Source organism: Podarcis filfolensis (genome assembly GCF_964270895.1).
Source record: "Podarcis filfolensis genome assembly, chromosome: 16".
Taxonomy (NCBI): Eukaryota; Metazoa; Chordata; class Lepidosauria; order Squamata; family Lacertidae; genus Podarcis; species Podarcis filfolensis.
In genome coordinates, this window is record NC_139620.1 from 39,113,178 (window position 1) to 39,131,951 (window position 18,774).

Sequence of the window (18,774 nt, forward strand, 5' to 3'; positions counted from 1 at the left end):
GACTTGGGATGGAAGGTTCTGACAATTTCGGCTTTCTCAGTTTTGACTTTTCCAAGCTTCAATTCACATTTCAGATCCACATTTCTCTAGCAATCTGCAAATTTTCTTTCAAAAAATCCTCATGAAAATTCTTAAGCTTTTTAGTGTGAAATTCCCATAATAAACACATTTTTTTTATCCAGTTTGGGCTAACAAATTTTGAATGATGTGGTTATAATAATACTATCATAACAATTTATTATTTATACCCCGCCCATTTGGCTGGGTTTCCCCAGCCACTCTGGGCGGCTTCCAACAAAATATTAAAAATACAATAAAATATCAGACATGAAAAACTTCCCTAAACAGGGCTGCCTTCAGATGTCTTCTGAAAGTGAGATAGTTATTTCCTTGACATCTGATGGGAGGGCGTTCTACAGGGCAGGCACCACCACCAAGAAGGCCCTCTGCCTGGTTCTCTGTAACCTCACTTCTTGCAGGGAGGGAACCACCAGAAGACCTTTGGAGCTGGACCTCAGTGGGGTGGAAATGCTCCTTCAGGTATACAGGGCTGTTTAGGGCTTTAAAGGTCAGCACCAACACTTTGAATTGTGCTCAGAAATGTACTGGAAGCCAATGTAGGTCTTTCAAGACCAGTGTTATATGGTCTTGTCAGCCATTCAGTGGCATAACAAGGTCAGGTGGTAGGTGGTGCAGAAAATTTCTTGTCACCACCCCACATTGAATTTTTAATTTATTTTTGCCTGCAAAAATGGTTTGACTTTATTTCATATTCTCTTTCAAAGGAATGTGGATTCTGGGCCTCTGATAACAAGTAGGCAACTGTGGACAGATACTTAATTCTACAGGATGGGTTGTGTTTGGCTTGTGTTGTTTTATTTATATTTATTGTTTATTTATTTAATAAAATTTAATTTAAAAAACAATCTGCAAAATGGTTTCCCAAAACAAAAAACAAAATTAAAAAACACCACAGCAGTAAAATCAAGAAAAATTAACACCCTACTTTAAAACATACAAAAGCTAAAATATTAAAACCAATTAAAATTACTTCAACTTCCTAAGCATCTAGGTATGCTTGCCTAAACAAGAATGCTTTTAGCAGGTGCAAAGGCACGTGCTTCATTGCAATAGGCCGGGAGATCCAAAGTGCAGATGCTGCCACACTAAACAATGCGGTACAGATATTATGTGGAACCTGAAGTAGTGCTTGAAACTATGGAAGGGGAGGTTTTATTTATTGTGATTCCACCATGCTCTGTATTATCTGAAAAGGAAAACATTTATTTAAAAAGCAGGTCTGCACAGCAGCAATCTATTCGCCTGCAAGTCTCATCATGATCAGTGGGACTTATTCCCGAGCTGACGGTGATTAAGATGGGCTGCAATCCTATGCACACCTTGCGTCCAACTTGTAGCTAAAAATCTGCACAAGCGAGAATTGTAGAGTTGGAAGGGACCCCTGAGGGTCATCTAGCCAACCCCCTGGGGCAATGCAGGAATCTCAACTAGACCATCCCTGACTGATGGCCATCCAGCCTCTGTTTAAGATCTCCAAGGAGAGGAGAGTTCTTTCCACTGTCGAACAGCTCTGCCTGCCAGAAAGCTCTTCCTGATGTTTTGACAGCTTGGGGGAGGCTTGGGAGTCGTGGGTGGGCGGCGTGCCATTGTCCTGCGCTCCCGGGCTGCTTTGGGGGGAGGAGCCTTCCAAGCCTCCCCCGAGCTGTCCAAATGAAGGGAGAAGGGGGGGCACCCAGGAGTGTGGGGCAACGACACACAGCCTGCTCACAACTCCCAAGCCTCCCCTGAGCTGTCAAAACGAAGGGGGAAGGCCGCCGGCAAAGCAGTGCAGCTCCCCCCCGCCCCCCCGCCAGGAAGCAGCACAGGAGCTGCCATTTTGTCACACCCCCCCTCAGTAATGACACCCAGGTCAGCCCACACACCCCTTCCTATGCCACTGCTGCCGCTCCCAGTCACCAGTCTAGCTGCCGCATTCTGGATTAATTGTAGTTTCCGGGTCACCTTCAAAGGTAGCCCCACATAGAGCGCATTGCAGTAGAGATAACTAGAGCATGCACCACTCTGGTGAGACAGTCCGCGGGCAGGGAGGGTCTCATCCTGCGTACCAGATGGAGCTGGTAGACATTCGCCCTGGACACAGAAGTAACCTGCACCTCCATGGACAGCTGTGAGTCCAAAATGACTCCCAGGCTGTACACCTGGTCCTTCAGGGGCACAGTGACCCCATTCAGGACCAGGGAGTCCTCCACACCTGTTTGCCCCCTGTCTCTCAAAACAGTACTTCTGTCTTGTCAGGATTCAACCCCAATCTGTTAGCCGCCATCCTTCTTTACATCCTTGTTGTTATACCCTCTTACCTTGTGTGATATTGACTATTCCAGCCCCCTCTTGCCACTGCTGACTTCCTCCCTCCCTCCTACTCATTCCTTATACGTTTTTTGATGTGTTAAAACCCACATGAAATGGTCACCACCTGTAATAAAATAGTTGACGCTAGGCAGTCTTGACTGGCCTTTCTCAATCTTGTGTCCCCAGGTGTTGGACTACAACTCCCATCATGGTGGGACACAAGGTTAAGAAAGGCCTGCCTAGAAAATAGAAGGTGCAAATTAGGCCCAGACCAATCCACCAAGCACAAATGTGCAGAGAGGGCTTGTTTATTGCCATAAATGCCCTACCCGCCTACTGCAAAGTCTTTGCCAGAGAATGCCCACGCCCCCTTTTGCCAAGGCGGACCACGGGTTTTTCCAGTTCAGCATTGTCTGCACTGGCAAGGCTCCTTCCCAGCCTTATTCAACTAGGGACCTTCTACCACTTTCCCCAAACTACAGCCTGACTCCAGGTTCTCCAGGTTCTCACCTAAGGAAGAATCACACCACGAGGCCAACGAGGCTGAACCTGTTGACTTTTCTGCATCAGTCCCATTCTGCATTCTGTTTCTGCCTCATGCAAGAACTGGTTTTTATATAGTTTTATCTAATTTATTTAGAATACCAAGAGCTGCTTTTATATAATCTGATGAACGGAGCCTCAGCTGCTCATGGCTGAGGTATGGGGCAAATCTGTCAGTTTTGGTTTCTCTCATTCTTCTAGTCTTAAGTTTAGTTCTCCACATTTCTGCAGCAGTTTGCAATTAAAATAAAAAATAAGTCCTTATGACAATTCATCAGCATTTCAGTGCAGATATATTTTAATATATACATTTTTGTATTTGATTTTGCTAAACATGCACATTTTTCGCAAAGCAATTTTCCTTAGTATAGTTAATTTTGTATGCTGTTTACATGAATATATTAGGTTTTGTGCACACATTACCCTAGTATATGTGATTTTGTAAACATTACTTAGCTGGAGAACTGCACTGCAAAATTCAAGGGAATGAGAATTTTGAAGGATCACACACGGTTTCAGAAAGTGTGGATTAGGTAGGTTTGCCTTTAAATGTGAGTGGAATCAGATTTCTCCTTTATCCTGACTCAGGGCTGTGATTTATTTTTCCAGTTTATATTTGCACATCATACATTTTTCATCATACATTGTTTCTATAGAGATTTCCCAACTCATCACGCCATGGCATTCTAAGTATCCCTTGTTTTGCTGCATATCCGTTAGTTTTTCTACCCCATTTTCCTCCCATCAATTTCTTTGTTGTTGTTAACTGTTGCTCAAAGTACTACCCCTACTTGTAGAACAGTTTTGGTGTCATATCATTTTAGGTATTCTTCAAAATATTCCCACTCGCCCCTTATTTTGGCTGTCATATTTTCTAGTTCTGCAAGCATCAGTTTATACAGCCATTGCTCTTTTGTTGGAATACCTCTTTCTTCCCAATTCCTGGCATTTGCTCTTCAAGCTGCAGCTGCTGCATAGAGGAATAATTATATGCCTTCTTTGGTATCTTTTTTAATTCCTCACGTACCATCTCCCAAAATTCTTTGGCATGTTTGCCCCCCCCCCATATGCATAAGAGAGGTTTCCACCTCTGAGCACTTCCAACAGAATTTAGACCCTCTTTTATACATTTCAGCGTCTTTGCTGGCATTAACTACCACCTGTAAACCACCTTTTGTATATTTCCGTTTATCAAATAACAGGTTGCAAAATTCATTGTTCTATTCCATAGCTGCTGTTTCAATGCTGTGTCCAATAACTATTGCCCAGTGTAACATTGCAGTTGTAACTAATTCATCTTTAGTCTCCCACTCTAATAAGATTTTATATGTTTTATATATTAGGGTTTTTTTTTGTTTTGTTATTTCCCAATACTGTGTGTTGCTTCTGAGCCACCATGAGATCAGAAACACATTTCCTGAGGCGAATGTGTCAGTCCCTGAAAAGGTGAACAGTTGCCTAGACAAGAGCAAGTTACTGTCAATGTGAAAGTGCCTTGAAGAGATTTTTTACTGCACCAGAGAATCTAGTCATAGGGCTTTTCAAAGGTGCCGCCATTTCCCGTCACCTTTCCCAAAGCCAAGACACAGCCACGAAAGAACGCAGCATGGAGATTTTGGGAGAGCTGAGAGGCTTTAAGATTCCCCTTGAAAACATCCAATAAAAACAGTCTACTGTGCATGGAAAAGAAGGGAGGGAAGGAGCCTCCAGTCACACATATTCTGTGGTCAAGTGTTTCCTGCCATTTGTTAGCACTGCCAGTAAAAATGAGGGATTGTTTGATCCCCTTCCCTTTTTATCAAGCTGCAGGAAATGGCAAGCTCACATTTTGAAAAGAACCCCCCTCCCTGCCACCCTCTCCTCCTCAAAATATGACATTTAGGGAATGGAGTATTTCAGTGCTGACAGGATGGATCAGCTCAGAGAAGTTGGGGAATTAAAGCAGAGCCCGTCCACACCCTGACAACTTGGCTGCGGCCTAGCCGCTCTTACAGCCCGGCCCCCTTGCTCCTTCCCCCTTTCTTGCTTCCCAAAAGAGTTTCTGAGAGGGGCAGGGGGAAACATTGGACATTTAGGCCACTGACGCTTTTTAGTCGTGGGAAATGTTTCTGTGCATTTTTGTGTACTATGTGTGTGTAGGTGTGCATACTTGGTTTCTGTCTGCTGCTGACACCCACACCTCCCTACCTCCATTCTCCGCTTAAACTAAAAGTCCCGTCCAGCTGGAGGGGGCTACTGTGAGGCCAGCACCCCAGTACACATCTGCTGGATAGACATTCTGTGATGCATTTGAGCCTTCCTTGCTTTGCGCCCAAACTCAGGCTCTGTGCTTGCAAGTGCGTTGCATGGGAAAGGCGAGGATTCTTGATCCTCTTCACAAAGTTAAGTTGGTGCATTTGTAGTCACGGTGCTGTGTTGCATTTCTGCTCACATTGGAGGCTGTTTCTTCTGCTTCCCTTGTCCATGGCTTTTTTCAGACCCCTGCCTTCCTTTCCTTGACCCTTTGCTCCTTTTCTGTGCCTTCTGCCCAGTGCAGACTTCCCCAGAAGACGTATGCTGTTCTGGGTGCCTCTGGGCACTTCAGCAAACTGAATCCTGCAACCTGACCACCACCACTGCCCCTGGAGTTCAGATTTTAAGACACAGCGGCCGGTGGGGAGTGGGGGCAACCTCTGCTTGAAATTGCAAAATGACACTGCATCATCATCATCATCATCATCATCATCGTCATAGCCAAGAATGGTGATGGTGATCTCCAAGTAAAATTGCACTTTATTTAGCACTTCAGAGCAGGGATGGGCAAATGTGTCAATTTTTCTCCCAGTTTCTCATTTTTTCCAATATTAAGTTCAGTTCTTCACGTATCCACATCAGTTTGTGATTTGTAAAAGCCTTCCTCAGGATTTTAGCATGCACTTTTCCCAATATACACATTTTTGTATGCAGTTTTGTCAAAGGTACATCTTTTTCAAGCAATTCCCCACCCCCGCCCTGAATGAATTTTTTGTATGTTATTTTCAGTAATCTTTTAATGCGCACTTTATCCTTGCATTCACATTTTTGTGCACATTGCTTGGCAGGAGAAGTGTGTTGCAAAAGTTGGACAAGTGCAAATTTTGAGAGATTTCTTCTTTCTTGTATTTTTGGGGAAAGTGCCATGTAGGTCCACCTTTAAACAGGAACTGGATCGAACCTATTTATTAGGAAGGGTTTGGGAACAATTAATCTATTTCACAGTTTGGGAGATTATCAGCCATTACCAGAACAAATCTGCAAATGGAAGGTGCTTGCAGAAGGAGCTGAAGAATTGCAGTGGAGTTAGGCTGGCATGGAAGGAATGAAGGAAGAAGAAAGGAGTCATTTAAAGAGCTATTTTGCAGCTCAGTGCAAGTCCAAAGTAAACCCAGGCCTGTCTGTGGTGCCTTTAACAAGGCAGGGGTTTGCTTGCTTATTCCACCTTCCCTGTCTCAGCCAGATGAAAAAAACATGGGGGTGGGGTCTCATTTAAAAGCTCCATTTATAAGTTACACAAACATGCACCCCTACAGCATCTTGTCTTGCTGAGGCGCTGGCAGCAGCATACAGGTCATCGCTGTCCTCGCCGCTTCTCAGCCTTTTCATTTCCCAATTTGTCTTGTTTTGGGAAAGTGTTTCAAAATCTGTTCTGTCTGAAGAGCAGCACTTAGTATTCCTTGGAATGAACTGCTTTTGTAAAGTTGCTCACCATATATATATATATTGCACCGTTGGAGGGGGCAGTGGTGGTGGTGGGCGATGCAATGGGGAAATGAGCTTTTATTTTGGGAGATCAGTCATACATACCTCTTAACAAACAAACAAAGGCTCCTCAAGACGTCCTTTTCATTGTGCATTCATGACTTTTGTGCTCATAATCTTACTGGGGTGGTCACATACACAATCCTGCTTTCAATATTGTTTGTGCCTGCAAGTTTCATGCTGCTTTGTTTCCAATCACCACGTCCCATAGTGTCCTGCTGAAACCCTGATTCAGGTGTGTGTGTCTTGCTTTTGTTGCAAGCACGCCCCTCCTGACGGCAGCCTTTGAATAACATGCCAGGACAACAAGTAACAAGCAGAATGTGTGGATGGTCCAGCATAAATCCACCATTACTATTGTTGTCTCACTGTTATGTTGCAAAATACACCTGCTCCAATATGGAATGTGTGGCATGGGCTGTGCAGTCAACTGCAATTTAAGTGGCTAAGCTGGGAAAGGTTGCTTGGCTGCTAGGACTAGTCTTGGAGCAGCGTTGTGTAATTTCAGCAGTTGCAGGGCAAGCTAGGCTGGTGGACGCCCCTTTCTTCCATGCCCCCCTCTCCCCCCACATGGCTGGGCTTGCTGATTTGCGATCCAAGTTTCTTAGGGATCAGCCCTCCAACTGTTCTCTGGGGGAACAGGATCATGTTCGGCCACACAGGTTATAATTTCTTCATTGTGATTAGTGAAGTTTTCAGCATTCCCTTTTCTTCGCACTAAAGCACTGTTTTGGGGGTGGGGGAAGGGGAGCAGGAAGATCTTCTATCCACCGTAGAAAAGGGCCATTTATGGGACTTCTTCTGCACCAAAAATTGCTGGCTAGGTCAGAAAAGCCTGCCTTTGTCCAGACTGGTTTTCTGCCTCTACAATTCTCAACTTGTTCTAAAGCAAAGAGAAAAGGCCTGTGTGTTGGCTTCTCTAGGGAATGATGCTCAATAAAGCCAACACAAACTGCTGAGGGAGGAGAAATAAGGCCTGGTTTTGGTTCCTGCTCCCTTCTGCTGCCAGCAATAAAATGTACAACCACCGCCAGCAGCTGAGCACCCTACCTTCACTCCTTCCAAATAAATGAAAGTGCTGGCCTTAAGAAATGCTGCCATCTAGCTGGCCAGACCTGGAACAGACACACATCCTTAAGGAGGACAGACTTCTCACTTGCCACCAATTGTGCAGTAACATTCAATGTAACAAATTCAGTCCTCTGAATTGTAAAGTGATGCATGTGATTTTACAAGACTGGCATCTATATGAGGAGGTAATGTGGGTCCCTAGCTGACTACAGCAGACTGCTTTGGGGGCAGTTCTCTATGGTGGAGTGGCATGGTGGGCAGTACAGCTGTGAGACTTTGTTCAGGTGTCAGAAGTGATGACCTCACCTGCCAGAATGCCATAATTGATGGATCTTCTTTGCTCTGGAAGTGAAAAAGAGGCTTCCAAATTCATTTGCGACAGATAAGCAGAGAGATGTTGGGGAATGAGGGAAATAACTGCAAGGTGAGTGCTGCTTCCCTTCCCCTCAATAGGGTTCTTACTTTACACTAGCAGATTCAGGAAATGTGTTATTTGCAAGATTCTCTCTCTCTCAGTGCGTATAGACTAATACACTTTCCATATAATTATACAGAATGGATAAACAGAGCTGCCTACATTTCTGGATTCTCCCTGGGGGTATGAAAGAAAGGACAGCTTAATTTGAGGCACAAAGTCAATCCAGGAAACTGCTAGCAGCTTTCAAATTGTGAACATGCAAAACAACACTTGAGGAAGTGCTATGCAAAATGTGTTTTAAAGCTGCTCCATGCTGTATTTCCAGGCTCTGGGCTGGGCAAATCTCTGAGCTTCTATGTGATGCTGAACTTCAGTTCACAGAGCCAATGATTAGGGATGACGATGCAAGTTGAAATCCACCAACATCTGGAGGGGATCACAGGTTCCCTTAGTCCTACTTTAGGGTCACAGCTTCCAGATTTTAATATAAGCATTTGGCCCTCCTGTGGCTTCCAGCAACTGGTATGCCAAAGGTCACGGACAAACAGCACAGCCATCATGAGTGGCACCCATGGAAAACATGCAAGTCTTCCAAATGAAGTATTACAAAAGCATTAGAGTAGCAGGTGCCCGTTTCCTCCATTAGACAGTTGCTCTGCTCCACAAGTCTCCCGGTTGGGTTCAGTGATGAGGGCTCCTGCATGCCTTGCCCCATCCTGTCATATGAAATAGCCATTTTTAACATCACACACAAGAATCATGAGAGCTCCATTTTGCTGGCAATAAGCTTCTCCCCTCTCTTTTTTTATTTAAACAGTAAGGCAGTGCTCTGACACTGCAAACCCACAGTGCTTGCTTAGTGGGCATGTAGAGCGAAAAACCAAAATAACAACAGTGAACAAAAACTTCACTTTCAGTAGAAGAAAAAAACCCCCAACCTTTTAGAGCAAGCTGCATAAATATTTACAACTTAGCAGTTTCTATATACAGTCCATTCTATCATACAACTTGCTTTGAAACAACTATGCACAATTTGGTTGTACAAAAGATAGATTTCTTTTCCCACTCTCCCCCTTGTACATTTCAAACAATAAAATTGTCCTTTTAATCTCTTTTTTTGTTTTTTGTTTTTATGTGTTTGTACAAATTACAAAGTTGGTAACACTTCAAACTTTAATAGTTTAACATAACTTCCTTTTTTCTTGATTGCACAATTAATAAAAAAAAATCATAGCCAGGTAGCACAATAGAGATCTATGTCACTAAAACCGACACAAATTATGCAGACAGTTGTGTATGAAGGATGGCTTTCCTTTGAAGCTAACACACAGTGCTCGGTGCTCACCTTACGTAGAGCTAACAGTCAATGGGGACGAGGCTCGTCTGCATTTGGTTGAACTGTAGTGAGTTAGGTTTTACCGAGATCTGGCTTGTGCGTGCAAGTACACACATGGATATGTGCCAGGCCACTGATTCAGGCACAAAGAAAATGTGTGTGTATGTATTTCTTATACATGCACACGCAAATGGAATAATATGTATACACAGAACCCAAGAGTATATATATATATAAATATATACACACACACACACACATGTACAGAGAATGTACAATGTCTGGTAATGCGGGAATAACCTTTTGGAAGGGAGGAGGGGCTATTCCTAAATCCCTTAGTGGAATGTACACATGACCTCAACTTGCAAGCAGTGGCAAGAGATGGTGTTCCAAAACTGTGAACGTGTCGGTCAAGGAAAGGCTACGTGAAGCGGCACAAATTCCATATGGTCTAACAACAACAATAAAATAACCTCATCAGCTGTGAGCAAATCCTAACCGATCTGTGCAAATGGTTCTGTGATGAGTAAGACAAAATTTTTGTGGGCAGCAAGTCTACAAAAATGTGGTCTGTGTATGTCACTTTAAAAAAAAACACAGCCAAGGGCATTTGGACCAGTGATATAAATATGGATATTTTTAAAAAGATCAGGGTAAATACTGGTTAAAGCACAAAGAACCTTAGACCTACCCTGCACAATGTTTTTCCTACATGGAGATAATCTGAGTGTAGGGAGAAGTATGCATCCCATGATGTAAGAAGCAACACAAGCACAAGCCAAGCAGTCGTCACACAGAGACTGGCTTTCTGATTTATGTGCTTGTGGTAAACTAAACTTTCTCCCTGCACATGGACTCCACAGAGATTATCTTTGCATAGGTAAAAACTCTGTATGAGGCCACCCCCAAGATAAGAAAAGCAGTGGCTGGAAGCGACAGGGACGAAGGAGAGGGAAGCTGTGCAGGTAAACTTAACACTGCCAGTGTCCAATAAACACAATAAATGCTGCTTCATCTATCACTGGGTTTGTTGGGCAAAACATGCTCTATTTTCCAGTTATTACTTGATTGCAAATTAGGATGATTGTGTAAGAGTGAGTTACTGACTTGGCCTAAATGAACTGATGGCAGGAGAGATGCTTTCGTGTTAAGATTGACAGTCAATTACACTGCAGAACAGTCACTGGCAGAAACTCCATCTGTGTCAACAGGCTATTGCTGACACTGGGTGTAATCCCAGCCAAGTCTCACCTCTCCGCAAGCTATTTGGCCCAACGTTGCACAATCAGCATCCAGTCATGCTTGTGGGGGCGTCCCTTTCCTTGTCAGAGTGGAGTGAGTGGGCCTTCTGTCACTGGGAAAGATTTAAAGGTTTCACTACTGTGAACTGTAGCTCTTGTGACAGAGCCAGGATTTTAAGCGGCATTCATTGACGACCCCCAAAGTGGTAAAACTTCAGGTCTTGCTAGGACTGAAGAAGCATGTATCGCTGGCATTCTTGCAAGAATGGTCTTAGGCACATGCGGCTAAGTATATTTCAGTATAAAACTCTTTAACCACTTTTCTGCTAAGAACACTCAAAGGTGGTGTATGTGAAATGATAAAACAATGCAAATCAGATGAAGTGACACAAAACAGCATGCAGGCACAAAGTACTGGTTTGGTAGTGGTTTTGTCACTAACACAACTGTGGCTCGGTTCTGGGTTATGACATTTCCCATAAGCTGATGAGCAAATTGTTTCACTGTCTATGCAGACAGATTAAGTACAATATACAGAATAGTGTTGGGGGGGGAATGCACATGACTGTATTTCTTGCCCAGTGAGAAAAGTATCCTCAGGTGGGCCTCTAGAAGGAAGGACTGGGCATTAAGGGAAGGCCCCTGATGCAAGCTCAAGGCAGCTTCTACTCGCTTTCTGGTGTGGGCCTAAGTTCTCCTGACCCTGGATTTCAGAGTCCAGTTTGGGTACATGTTCACAAAGCGGTCTTTTGGAAGGGAGGCTGTGCTGTTTTAATCTCCTGCAATCCACATGCAACTTGAGCTGAGCTAAGAGGAAGCAGCACTTGGAAAGGTAGACCATGCGTGGCTCTAGAATTCCTCCTCTGCCCTGCCAAACACCTGTGCTGGGGATTTTTGGTTTTGCAATCCTTTAGCAACCAGCAAAGCCCTGCAGGGCATGAAAATGGAGGCAGGGCAGTGTCATTCTGCAAGAACTGTAGCTCTGCTGGGGACAAGTGTTTTAGGAGTAGAGGCTTACAGGATAATGAGATGGATTCTCTCAGTAGATGTTCTTGCACGGAACCTCCACATTTTTGTGTCTTAACTAGTTTAGCAAACAACAAGCAACAGTTTCATCATCAAAACTGGATGGTGTGTGGGAGAAAGATGGGTGAGAAGGAAAACAAAATAGCAAATCTCACTGTAGAAACAAACTCACACAGTACAAAAACTCTGGTGCTGTGGTGTTGCTGTTCCCTGGATGCTGTGTCAAAATACTCAGCTTATGAAAACACGACTCTTGTCTGTTCCTGCAGAGAAGCTGTTCCCCAGATCTGCTCCCTCGAGGGGACAGAATGAAAATGATGTGTGAAAAAAGGAGGAGAATATATATATGACGAAAAAGGAAGCCTAAAGTGTTATGATTGGGGGAGAAGCAAACACCCACAAATGGAAAAACAGAACATTGTGGGCAAGTCACCAAAAACATGTAAACTTCCTGTGAGTGTCTTGGCCTTTCTCACTGCTCCCAAAAGAGACAAATCTCACTTGAAAAGTGTTCATGTTATCTCCATGCTGGAGTGTTAACTATGCAAATAAGGGCCCTACAGTTGTGACTATATATTTATATATATATAATATATTATATATATACTTCTTCATTTTCTTTTTCTTTTTAAAAAAAACTAAGTTAATACATTCTACTGAATTACAGAACCATTTTGTTGGAACATTGTTACCTCTTGACAGTTCCATACAATGGACAAACCCATCAAAAGCTGGCATGCAACATAGAAATCCTCTTTGTACAGGAGCAGAGACCGAAAAGCAGCATATAACACTGTTTTTAACGTCCTTCCTTGCGCAAACACACCATTTGCCAAAGGTATCAAAAATATACCCTGTAGACCATATACACAGCATTGTTTTGAAGAAACAACATATTCAAAACAGCTGCTTCCCCCACTCCCCCCCCCTCTATCTGCAGCTAATGCCAATATAGAGGAATTTGTTTCAATTACAATGCAAACCCAGCATTCCTTTCTCCAAAGGAATCATTCCTTTTCTTTTCCTGTTTTTGGCTTGTCCTCTGGCTCCTGCATCCAGAGCATTGCTGCCTGAATCTGTATTTGTTGAAAGTTCAGGTGAAGCTCCCCTCCATATATCTCTGGGTGCAGAGAACAAACTTATTTAACTGTGAGAAACAGAAGAAACCAACACTTTCTTCCAGAGGGGTGCTCTGCTTTGTCTCCCTCCACGACCAACATGCGACTCCATGGGTGAAACCCCTCGTGAAGGTAAAAAAAGAGGCAGGTTGAAGGAAGGGGCGGCTGAATGAATCCTATTTTCAAGTACTGGATTAACAGGCCACTACAGTGTGCAGAGGAAAGATGGGTCACAGAGGTGGGAACACGCAAGCAGCACACGCCACCTTCTCCCAATGGGCCCGCCGTTCCCCCTCTCTCATCTGGGCTGAAGGACAGAATTGGAATCCCCTGAGTGTTAGTAACCGAGATTCAGCGACTGGTTACAGTCCCTTGGGGGAGCTTTCAGGGCTCCCCACTGCTGCCCCCCATTAGCTTGGTTTAATTTCTTGCTGCAATGGCTCAAGGTATCAGCACCAAATTGGGAGAGAGGATTGGGATGGGTTCCATTTGCTTGGTGTTTTTTTTTTAAGGCTTTAAAACTGAAGAGATTTTTTTTCCAACTCCCTTCCAGATGTGACAAATAATATCAGCTGACTGGAACAGTGCTGCTCCTGCGCCTGGCCTAGGACAGCCGCACTCTGCGACAGCCAGCCACAATCCCCAAGCCCTTGGGCTAACTCAACAGCCAACCTATCAATATCTGTCCATTTGTTGCTGGGCTTTTTCTCCATCTCGCTTCCTCTTCTCCCTCCTCATTCACTGTCCGAGAGGGTCTCGTACTGCGAGACGAGCAGCGGCTTGGGCTCCTCCTCCCAGCCGTGGTGCTGGCTGCTGGAGTTGCCCTGCGGAACGGAGGCAGGCGGTGGTGGGGCAGCTGCCACTAGACCCGTGGGAAGCCTCATTGTCAGCGGGTTGTATGGAAATGGCGTTGAACCTGCGTTGAGACAGGAGGACAAGGCAAGGTCAAAGAGTTGGCCAACCACTGGCCCAGAAGGTCTCAAATTCTTTGTTCCCAAGGAAGCAGCCTCCCTCTTTTCTCTCTTGCACACTTTCCCAAAAATGCGGCACTGATCCTGGCATTTATTACTCTCCCGCCTCTAGAAGGCACTTTATTAATTTAATAGATTTCTGGCTTGCTTCTAAGGGTTAAAACTCCCACAAAGACGATTACAACATATTTTTAAAAGTAAATAATCAAACCATTAACCCCCCCCCCAAAATATGACCCACTGAGAAAGAGAGGGAGGGAGGGGGGGGAGAGCCTCAGTACAGGCTCTTTAGAAGAGTGTTGGGTTTTCTTGCTGGGAGCAGAGGTGACCAGGTTTCATTCCCATCCTGGGGATGCTAGACCTTAGCCTGCACTGCATGTGAATGGAGAGGAGAGGAGAGCAGGCAGTATGTGAGTTGTGTCATGCATGCAAAGTATTGCTATAAGAATTGGTCCCCAATGCTGCAACCATGAGGTGTATATTGGAGAAGATAGCTATGGCTGGCTTTTTCCGCCATTTAACTGGGAAGCAGGTGCTGGGCAGTTTAACCAGAGATTCCCAAGTGCCAGCAGCATCTAAACTGGGTCAATGAGAAAGCTCTCACGAGATGAGGTACCATGACTAGAGTAAGCTGAACGGAAGGCTGGTTTGAGGAGGAAAACTGCTGCAGCGTGGCCTGGCTAAGCCTGTCTGCATTGTATGGCAGGTGACTGATGGGCTGGCTAAAGCACAGCAGGGTGACCTGTCACCTTCATTATTCCTTTCTGTGGACAGTTTTGAAGTGTTAGAACAATCAGAAAGCGATCACTTTTCAATATCAGCATCCCTGCGTCCTCTAATAGAACGCATAACTACAAATGAATCTGCAAGTGTGAGTGGATAAATACGGGGCGTGTAAAGATTGACATCGTCTCACAGATTGAGAAGTGCTATCCGAGATACACTCTATAGCAACTGTCTGACGAGTTTGTGTCAATTTTTTATGACCAGGTCTTCAAATCCTGCTGATGTCTTCTAGCAAATTGTAACAGAACTCAGACCCTATTGTAACAGAACTCAGACCCTAACTTCTGCAATCACTAACTACAAATAATCAACATACCTTGGTTGGTTTGATGGTCAAGGCAAAGCAGCTAAGAAAGTTCTGGCTAAGACAATTAGGGTTTCTTGTACAAATCCATCAGAGGAATTCACTTGTACTGCTGACTCTGGCTCCCTGAAATTCATTTCCTCACATCTTTGCACTTGCTAACCCCAACCACAGTGCTTCCTGACTGTTTCCAGCCAACAGATGCAGCCAACATGGCACAAACAGATTCCTTCCCTGGTTACCTGCAGATGACGGCCTGTCCTCCCAGACGCGGTTGGTGAGAGGTGTCCTTCTGTTACAGTCTCCCTCTGAATGAACAGATGACACAGATGGTGGCCTCTCGGAGGAGGACAGGCCTGGTCCTGGCGACTTGGCCTTGCGGCTGTTGGCTCTGGCAGCAATCTTTGGCTTCCCTCCTCCTGACAAAAGAAGAACCATTCAAACAACCAAATGGTGGCCAGGTGTTCTCACATGACTAGGGAGGGCTTGATGCCCTAAAAGGGGCTCTTTAATGACAGGAAGAGGAAAAGAACGCTGAGCAGATAGCAGGGCAGATTTAGAAAGCTGGGAGACACAGGTATTAAATCCTTCCCACTCTAAAACTGGCCCCGAATTCAGTATGTGGCCGATGGAGGCAAACTGCTACTAGATTCAGGTTCCCATCATGCAAAATGATAACTCCTCCCTCCTCCCCCAGCACATCATAGGGTGTGTCCCTTCCTTTTGGCATCTAATAGGGGACAGGGAACAACTAGGACAAGATCTCCAAGATCTAACGCACACCTTAGTGCAAGTGTGAGTTATCTGCACTATGGTGCTTTTAATGGGACACATCTTCTGGTGCACACCCAAACAGGCACCTTGCACGGGCATGTGCTACCAAATGCACATTCTGTGGAAAGCCAACATGGTGCAAACAGGCAGCACTTGCAACTTGGATGTGCAGCTCCTGGTCTGGCATATAATACATCCGGAAAAGGCTGCTTTCACATGCACAAGTGGTTTGTTCAGCACAGCAAGGCAAACTATGGCTTGCCACAATTGCAAAGATGTGTGGGCTCCCAGAGAGGAGTTTGCAACAGCTTTGTTGCTTGATGGTCCTTCTTACTCTTACTCTTGTATTGTGTCAAGGTTTGACTTAGCTGTCTGCCTGAACTGGAGCTTGTGATTAAGCCCTCTCCTCACTAACCATGAGTTGGAGCCAAGGTTTGTTCATGGTTTCAGCTTCTGGTTAGTGAGGAGAGTGTTTAACCACAGGCCCCTGGCTCAGATGATATGCTGAACTGAACTGTGGCTTCGCTCAGCATGGCAGTAAAAAGGATTGGGAAGGAGCAAAGTGGCTGCCAGCTGCTCCCTTGGCACCCACATGTTGTGCGGTCCCAGTAAGCCATAGTCTGACTTGCTGTGCTGCGAGATCTCTGCTGTACTAGGTGAGGCAACGTGGGTGGTGGGAAGAGGAAATCTTTCCTTCTCTGTTTTTCTGAGGGTGGGACATAACAAACAAAGGCAGGAGCAAACAGACAAACCATGGACACACTTTTCGCAAGTCTGCATTTGTAAATGTGTATATTGACAGCATGATGTTAAGAAAACAGCTGAGCATAAACACCTAGTTCTCCCTTAGCCATACAAATGTACTTTGTTCACACCCTTCCTTTGCACCCTCCCTTCACTTATCCTGGCCCTTTCCAGCAAGCCTGGAAGAGGAGTTGGGGGATTTCCTGCTTTTCCTCCATGACCCCAGCATCTTCAACGCCCCCAGCCTTTCTGACAATTGCACCCCTCCCCATCAAAAAAAGAAAGGACAGCACCAATGGTCAGTGTTTCAGAGGAAGCAAAATGGCACTTCCAGCCTAACAAATTAAAGTGCTTCTTATCAAGCCAGGAACTGAGATTAATCGGTGTAATTAAAAATGGGAACAGAAAGTAAATGCCCAAAAGCTTAAAGAGAAAGGATCTGGGGTGGGGGTGAGACACAAAAACCACTGAAAAGACAAAGAGAGAGGGGTTAACAGCACAAAGAGAGGGTTTAATAACACAGCGAAAAGGGCAACAAAGGGGGGAGGGCTGCAGACCTGGCAAGGAGGAGTGCATGTCGTCAATCCGTCCGTCAGCAGTGGTTACAGGCATAGCAGCGGGCAAGCTTGCACTGGCATTCAGAGGGTTAAAAGCATTGGCACTGAGAGGAGAGCGCTCGTCCCACTGCTCGTCATATTTACCCATTAGGGCCTTCCTAATAATTGCCTCCAACCCCATGTTGGTACTGGAGTTTTCTTGGACCGACTGGCTCCTACAACTGATTAACCCTGGGAGGTGTGGAAGGAGGGGGAAGGAGAAAGGAGGGAGGGGGAGAAATAGGGTTGGGGGAAATGGGAAACCAAATAAGAAATTGGGTTGGGGGGGAAGAGGAGGAGGAGGAAAGGCGACAAGGGATAAGGGAAGAAACAAACAGTCAGCACATTCTTGCAAAGCAACAAACTCTGCCCGGCTGTCTTCTTGGTTCCCCCAAACCCCCTGGCACAGCCAGCTCCTCGCCTGCCCCCAAGGAGATTGCAGGGACACCAAAAAGGAAGCAGAAACTACTCACAGATTTTTGTTTCTGGAATGCCACACACACACATACACACAGAGACTAAAGGACTGAGGGCTGTGTGCACCAGTTTCACATCCAGTGGGGAAACCAACTTTCAACTAAATTCTACTTAGATTGGACCCACTGAAATTAATGGACCTAAATTAGTCATATCCATTAGTTTCAACAGACTGAATCCAATCCCTTCAGACACAGAGCAGTCTCAAGGAGGAAGGAAAGCTTCCCCCGGTGCCTGCCCAGCAGCATGAGCTGAAGAAACGTTAACACGTGGGCTCATGCAAAGCACCAGGGAACAGGGCATTTGACTGAGGCCATGACACGACAGGCTCTGTTTGCTCCAAGTGGAGGAATTTCAGTTGTGTGACATCACTGCTTCTGGACGCGCTTAAACACAGCACTGAGCAGCAGAAAGAGCAGCGTCAACCACGTTCTCTCACACCACAAGTGATGTTCATATGGGAGAAAATGCTCTGAGAGCAAATCGCTACAGACCTGCAAAAGAATTATGTTCTCCCAGGGAGAGCATGCAGGCTAAGAACATTTCAGGCTGCATTCCTGAGCATAGTTGCTTGGAAATAAGCCTTGCTGAAAGGGGTGGGATGTTGTAACTTCCAGATGTCACCAAAAACACTTTTTTTTTGCAGTTGAGTGTCAGTGAGATGCTGGGTGTCCGCAGACAACCATATCACATATAGACCTCCACTCCAGGTGTGCAGGCAAGTTCACCTTCCTACTTGGGCAGGTTGGCATGGACAACCAGGAAAGCTAATCTCCCTGGGGTGGGGTGGGCATCAATATGAGAGTCTTCCTTCAAAAAATAATCTTGATCCAAATGAAAGGGATGGAAATTTGAATAGAAGGAATATAAGGAGTGGCTGGGGAAACTCAGCCAGATGGGCGGGGTATAAATAATATCTATCTATCTATCTATCTATCTATCTATCTATCTATCTATCTATCTCTTGTCAATTCCCTTTTCTCAAAGGATTCCCCTTGCCAACAGCCTTTTTTAAAATCAATGCTTTCATTCATTCATTCTCTCTCTCTCTCTCACACACACACACCTTAATTTTAATGTTTGGCATGTTATTATGTTTTACGTGTGCTGGTCTGATTGGCGGGGTATAAATAATAAAATTATTATTATTCCTCTAAATTTATCCTTTCTAACCAAAAAGCAAACTTTGTCACTAGAAAAAGGAGGATGCCAAACAGAAGGA

General features: G+C 45.0%; 1 protein-coding gene across 50 annotated transcripts in view; it reads right to left on the minus strand.

The window, feature by feature from the left end:
* Positions 1-8,950: 8,950 nt before the first annotated feature.
* NCOR2 (nuclear receptor corepressor 2) overlaps positions 8,951-18,774 on the minus strand; it is a 349,636-nt gene continuing 339,812 nt past the window's right edge. For 30 of the 50 annotated variants that reach the window (XM_083589578.1, XM_083589556.1, XM_083589554.1 and 27 more), the window contains exons 45-47: positions 17,037-17,267; positions 15,204-15,380; positions 8,951-13,816 (exon numbers count right to left, since the gene is read on the minus strand). In XM_083589578.1, coding sequence (XP_083445704.1) covers positions 13,635-13,816; positions 15,204-15,380; positions 17,037-17,267 — 590 coding nt within the window. In that variant the 3' untranslated portion in view covers positions 8,951-13,634. The remainder of the gene's footprint in view (positions 13,817-15,203; positions 15,381-17,036; positions 17,268-18,774) is intronic. The other 20 variants (XM_083589595.1, XM_083589576.1, XM_083589584.1 and 17 more) reach the window with 2 other exon arrangements.